Source organism: Gavialis gangeticus, unplaced genomic scaffold, assembly GCF_001723915.1.
Source record: "Gavialis gangeticus isolate Ggan-Ray unplaced genomic scaffold, GavGan_comp1, whole genome shotgun sequence".
Taxonomy (NCBI): Eukaryota; Metazoa; Chordata; order Crocodylia; family Gavialidae; genus Gavialis; species Gavialis gangeticus.
In genome coordinates, this window is record NW_017729025.1 from 56,746,949 (window position 1) to 56,753,719 (window position 6,771).

General features: G+C 45.8%; 1 protein-coding gene across 1 annotated transcript in view; it reads right to left on the bottom strand.

The window, feature by feature from the left end:
• ZNF410 (zinc finger protein 410) overlaps positions 1-5,884 on the bottom strand; it is a 23,074-nt gene extending 17,190 nt beyond the window's left edge. The window contains exons 1-5 of the mRNA XM_019518848.1: positions 5,722-5,884; positions 3,212-3,402; positions 995-1,130; positions 501-719; positions 24-215 (exon numbers count right to left, since the gene is read on the bottom strand). Of these exons, the coding sequence (XP_019374393.1) occupies positions 24-215; positions 501-719; positions 995-1,130; positions 3,212-3,244 (580 nt within the window). The 5' untranslated portion in view covers positions 3,245-3,402; positions 5,722-5,884. The remainder of the gene's footprint in view (positions 1-23; positions 216-500; positions 720-994; positions 1,131-3,211; positions 3,403-5,721) is intronic.
• Positions 5,885-6,771: the final 887 nt, after the last annotated feature.

Genomic DNA, 6,771 nt, shown 5'->3' on the forward strand with positions numbered 1-6,771 from the left:
TATAGAAAGAGAAAGTCTCCTACCATTATTGCTTGCTTTGGCATTCTTTGCGAGCTGTGCCCTAGTGGCTGCAATCAAACTGTCATGGGCTAGCTCTTGTACTCGTAGAAACCATGGAGTACTGCTGTCTGTGCTGTCATGGGAGAGAAAATCATTTCCAGAATCTTCTGCTTCATCCTGTACGAACACAAGGTGCTCTGCTGGAGAGCCCAGGCCTAGAAGAAAAGGCAGCTGACTGAGACAAAGAATATGATGAGAGGAGAATCTCTTCTGCTTCCCAGAAGCTAGTGTTTGTGGTACAGACATAGTATTTGCACAGAAAGACTCCACTAACGCCTATATGCAAGAATCTGCTGACAGCTACAGGCTCTAACATACCCTACAATGCCCAGCAAATTTCATGATCTTTCCCCTTCATAAGCAACAGGGGCAGAGCTGCACTTGGATAGCCTCCATTCTCTTTGAGACCCAGCCTGCCAAATGACAAACAGAAAAATTACCTGCTCTTGTTAGGTTGAGGAGAATAAAAGAAGTGCTGTCACTGGGCTGAAGGTCCTGTAATAAACTGGAAGTCTCTGGACTTGACAGGAGCTCAGAGGGTTTCTGTACATTCTGTGCCCTTGTCTCCTCTCCATCAGGGCCTACATTTACCTGGAGACTTCTCAAGACAGCAGATGAGGGAACATCTTTGGAGGAGTTATCATGACTTGGAGAATCATCTGATGAAGAAAAGGAGAGTAGGGAAAAAATAAAAGTTTAATTATACCCCCTCAGGAAAAACATTATGGAAATAACTCAATAGTTTAAGAGAGAAAGCTTTGGGGAAAAACATACTAAAGTAATAAACCTTCACCGCTACTGAGAAAAGTGCCAACACTTCTTCATAATATGTCCCTTTGGCACTGCGGCCCTTTTCCAGCAAGAACCAGAGGCAGCATTTTAGACATAGCTATACAAATGGCATGCCCCTAAGATTCTGTACTATAGATCTTACCTGGCAACATCAGTCTGTTGCATTCTGATGTCTCAGTGACAGGAAGAAGGGAGAGACAGGTGATGTCTTTAGGTTCCGATTCCACCAGCCCTTGACCCAGTGGAATAGATGTGTTCTGAACAAACTGAACCAGCAGCTGGAACAAACAAAAAAAAAAAAGAGGATAGGAGATGGATTTACTTACTCCTAAATCCATTTACTGCATTCTACAGAGTCCAATGAAACACCTGAAAATTTGGTGTTAACCTTCCACTGTGCTGTACCATGCACAGAACCCAGTGCAGAAGTCTGAAGTCACCGGAAGTCTATCAACTTAATTCAGTGGATCTGCCTATTTTACATAAATACAAGTACACATGTATGCAGTTCATGGGGGGGCAGGGGGGAAGGGAGGAGGAGAACCTAACTTTTTCCTTAAAAATATAATCAAATTCTAAATTACTAGCAGAGGTAGTAATGTCTATTATTAAGGCTACTTAATCATTTCCATTTAACTTTCATTTTTTTGCCCTTTGTTATTTTGTCAAGATCAAAACTTCCAAGTCAAAAATTTTTCCATGCTCAGGTTGAGTGTTTTAAGTTTAACTGAAGGCAGTTCAACCAATTCTCTTCCAAAGAGAAAAAAGTAAATTTCCCATGTAAAAAACCTCAGTCTGAAGAGGGACCCAATCCATTAGGTGCTCTACAAGCACCGAGGAAGAGATTTCCCCCGGAAAGATTATATGCTAATTTAAAGACAAGATACAACATGGGGGTGTAACAAAACCAGTAAGAAAGAACGGGAACAATCTGTACAGCAGAACTGCCTGGAGTCAAAAGTTATCACGCTATTTTTAGTTTTTAAAGATTTAATATTTCACATTTATTCACATGCTAGCCACAATCCCTTCTATCACCTGCACAGATTGGAAATACATACAGGACATTCTATGAATTATGTCTTGTCCTATCCAATCTTATCCTATTACATGAAGCAGTTTTAAATAAAAATTTCCTTCTTTGGCTCAAATGTCTACCCATGCAGAGCAGCAAAAGGCAGTCAAATACCAAAACAGCAGAGGATTCCCACCCCTCACCCCAGAGCTGGAACGTCTGACTTTTTTTCCTATACAATGGCAACCAAGAATTCTACAAAACAAACTGGGCTAAGCAGCATCAAAAGGCAAGAATATAAATCTCTCCCATTACAAGAGCTGCCAGCATATGCGTTGGGAGAAAATATTATTGGGTGGGCTGGCAGTAGTACAGGGCACAGTGCAGAGCGTGCCGCCTGACTCCCTCCCCTCCTTCATCCATGGCTGTGGTGGGGCCAGCACACACCGCTGCTATACACAGCGGAGGAGCATACAGCAGGGATACTGGGCACAGTACTGTGGCAGCAGGGCATGGTGATGCTGTGACTGGAGCTGTATTTGGGGGGGGGGTTAAGCCCCATTGGCCCCAACCTTCTGTCACCTATGGGTGCCAGAGACAAGCTTAAACAACAAATTGCATTTTTAAAATCCTTCCTCATGAACAACAAATAGCCCCTCCCACTCCACCCCACAAATAATTCAGGAACAGTCTAATATTTTCACAGAACAGTCACATCTTATTAGCTAAGTGACAGCCACAGGTCCCCCCACCCTTTTATCATCACTAACATCTTGGTGACAACTTCTGCAATTGCTCACATAAGAAAGTCACTTTAAGAAGATATGTAATTGATTCTTAGTTTTTTTGCCAGGCGACTCGGCAGGAGTCATAAGTAATACACAAAACCACAGTTCCCTATAGAGAATGGGAACTTCTAGAAGTTTGGAATATTCCAGAAGTGTGAGTGCAGGTACAGGGAAAGAAATTGATACAACAGCTTTTTTCATAGTGCGAAAAGTATGTTCTCACATTATTACTGTACTCCAAAGATGGACAAAGGAATTTTGCTTAAACTTAAAAACAAGAAAGCAAAATAAAAGAAAAACACCCATACATTAACATGCCCCTTTGGATTTGCACCAATCAGTCAATCAAAAAAACAAAAAAACAGTTTTAAAATACAAGCCACTGAAAAATATTCTGCACTCTTAAAATCATGGGATACTTCCATTGCCTGCTAAAATTAAGACTTTTTTTGAGAATTCATAGCCAAATGGCAAACACAGCATCATATGCTAGATAGAGAACTGTATCTCAAAACAGGAACCCAACCGGAATTGAACCTAATTCACAGTCCCTCACCTCTGGTTTGGACTCTAACTCATCTGATAACATTGATTCAAGTTTCCGATTCCTGCAGCTGTCCTGGACAAGGCACAGAGTTTAGAATTCAGAGTGAACAGTCCCTTGGGGTTATTCTCATATTAACTAGCCTTCAAGCAGTGTGGTGATCTTCCTGCAAGAAACTGTGCTTGGCAGATATTCAATTTAACCTAAAACAAAGAAGAAAACAAAAATGTGAGCAGTTATCATCCATGGACCAAAGAATCAGACTTCAAGAAATTATTACACTCGAACATAAACACTTCTCTTGACTTGGATGGTCTCTGAGTTCTCTCATCTGCTTATGTGTTCATGGTATTCTAATGCTCAAAAAACAATGTAAACCAAAGTTCAATTGAAAAGAACATTCTTCTCTTGTATTTATGCAATTTGAAAATCCATAGGGTAGCAAAAAGCAATAGTTGCTATCGTTAATGTCCAGAGAACTGTTGCCAGGCCATTGGGGGCCCATTTCAAGTGTGCAGGATCCCTAATGTTTGAGTGTGTTTATGCTGTGAGAGCCTGAGCTTTTCCACTGCACCAACAAACTGAATACTCACTCTCACAGAACTCATCATGCACACTCAACCCTCCTCCCCAAATTCACTAATTTTCTGGCTGTTAACAAATTCTCAGTCATCACAGATACCATTGGCTTAAGTTCTGTCTCGTGCACATCCCCAATTTATAAACTAAACAAGTTATTTCTTCTGCAGGACAGGAAGATAGATAAAAAAAATTGCTCCTATTTTTACATACTTGCAAGTGCTTGACAATAATGGAAGTCAATGTACAGAGGGACCTCTTTTGCTGACAACTACAGTCCCCAACAATGCCTAACAGATACGATGTTCTGAAAAAACACAGCTTCTCTTCCTAGTATGGAAACTTAGGGAGAACCTTCCTCACACACCAGTCAGCTTTACAGGATATATCTACAAGTAAGATGTTTTAGGGCAGCAATTCTTAACTAGTGTGTTGTGAGATCCTTTTAAGGGTGATGCAGTGTGCTGCGCAATATTAACACTTTTAGGTGTGCAAACACCCACACATGATTCAGAAGATAAACCCAACAGGAATCCATAGTGTCAAAAACATTCTGACCTGCTGTGGGCTTTATGAAGTATTTGCAACAGAAAAATTGCTCTATTCTTTTTCCATAGTCAAAACCAAAGAGAAGCCAAGAACTGGCATCTCCCAGTGGGTGCCTTGGATTTAATTAGCATAACAAATAAACAGTCACAATCAATGAAAATAAAGCCAGGACTCAAGGTGCCAGTGTTCTTCCTAAGGTTTTGCCTCATGATGTTTTTCAAACTGCAAACTTGTGGGACCATCCTCCCCTTCTAGCCAGTGACTTTAACAAAAGACAGGGAAGATTTGCACCTTACAGACCAGTGATCCTAAACCTGGGTGCCACAGGACTCTGGGATGCCTTGAGATGCTTTCAAGGCTAGCATGCAGTGCTGCACATTAACACTGTTTGGTCTGCAAACATGGGGCACTGACAGATGTGGGGAAAAAAATAAATAAATAAAAAAAAAAATCAAGAAAACCAGTACTTTGCTAAAAGAGAAGCAATCACATTAGTTCGACCTGGCTCAGCAGCATCTGTATAGATTGGGCGCTTCAGCAGCACTTTTTTGGTGCTTTTATTTAGTAACTTATGTTATTGAATAGCTGATTCAACTGGCTATTAGATAAAAGCATCTGATCTATATAGACATTGGGCAAGCCGGGTCCAACTAATGCAATGCTTCTTCTGGGCATGGGCAGTGCTTGGTGTGGGGGTGCACGGAGCTGAAAGTAAAGCACCCTTTTAGTGGGGGGGTTCATGGCTGTGAGCAGCCATGATTCACAAGATAAACCCAGAGATTTGAAACAGGAATCCCTAGCTGTAGCCTCAGTTCTCAGCAACTAAGAAGACAACTCTATCATTTTTCTATAGTCGAAAAAAAAGAGGGAAAACTAACGTGGCATTTTCCAAGGGCTGCCTTGTATCTGAAGAGGTTGGGAATTTGCTATAGGCTGGTCAGAAAGCATGCATGAGCCTGGGTTAATCGGCAAGGTAAGAATGTCCCTAGCTGTACTCTCCCTCAGGCTAACAGGGCTAACTACATCTCAGGTGCTTGAACACCTACCCAAGCCCGTGTCCCTCCCGGGACACAGAGGCAGTGGGGGCCACCCCTGAGGAGGAAGGGAGCTGGGACCAAGGAGCCCGAAGCTCCGAGGCGCAGCGACAGGGCTGCGTTGGGGGGCCCTCCGGCCGCTCCGCTCCCGCAACGCCGAGCCCGGCGCGGGCTGCAGCTGCCCCGTGACAGGGCCGGAGGGAGGTTACTGTCCGAAGTGGGGGGCAGGGGCCGAGGCCGCTAGTCAGGACGCAGGGCGAGGGAGGCGCAGGCGGGGGTACGGGGTCTCGAGCCGCTCCCAGGGGGCAGGGACAGGGACAAGGCTGACCCAGCAGGCCCCCGCGCACCCACGAGTCTTACCGGCATCTCAGAACCGCCCGGATGTGACGCCGTCACCAGACCGGAAATGCCAGGGGGGCCAGCTCTATGGTCCGAGAGCCCTTCTAGCGCGCGGACGGCGGGCTCTGCAGCACACGTCGGCCCCGTCCCGACAGGTGACCGCAACTGCTTCCGGTTCCTGTTTCCGGGAGCAAGAATGGCAACATCCTGGCACCAGTAGTTCTGATACCGCCCCTTGGCGGGAAGGCAGGTGGGTGGGGCTCCCTGGGCTCGGTGTCTTGGGGCCGTTAACTCTGTCGCTGCCAGGCGCGGGTCCTGAGCGCTCCCGGGCCCGGGCGAGCTCGGCCGCCCGCGGCGCTTGTGATCGTGAGACTCCAGGAGTGGAGGAGCTCCTGTGGGACGAGCTAGGGCTGCAACGACAGAGCCCTGCGGCTTCTCGGGGCTGCCGCCACGCGGCCTCTGGCCCCTCTCCCTGGGGCTGCTCTGGTGGCAAATGGCTGCTCTCCCGCCTCCACTGGCTCCACGGATCCAGTTCTCAGGAGCTCTCCAGAAAGCAAAAATACTTAACCCTATTTTTTAGACAGGGAAGAAACAGAGGGACCACAGCCCTGCTATAAGCTGGCCACCTCGCTCCACCGGGGTCCTGGCTCCTAGTTAAGCGCCGTGCCTGAGAACAGAGGATGCAGTCGGTGGCTGTCATTTTGTCACCAGTTGGTGCACATTGAACCAACAGGGTCGTTCAGCTTAACCACTAGGGCTGAGCCAGTTCCTGCACTGAGCAAAGCAGAGCTGTGATTTTGCATTGGGTCACTAGGTTAGCATAGTAGGGGAAACCAGAAGGGATAAGCCAGTAACCTTATGAAATCCTGTGCCTTGGCTTCTGCAAAAGCAAGCCAGAGAAGAGACAAGCAGGACAACTCTTAGCAATGTGCATCTTGACCCGCCAAGTAAGACAAGTTTCTGAAACGGGGATCCTTCCACCACTGGGTCTTGACACCCAGCAAGCTTTGGCTGATAAGCTAGAAGATGCCAAGGTTTATATCTTGATATCGGACCAGCAAGCTAGAGGTG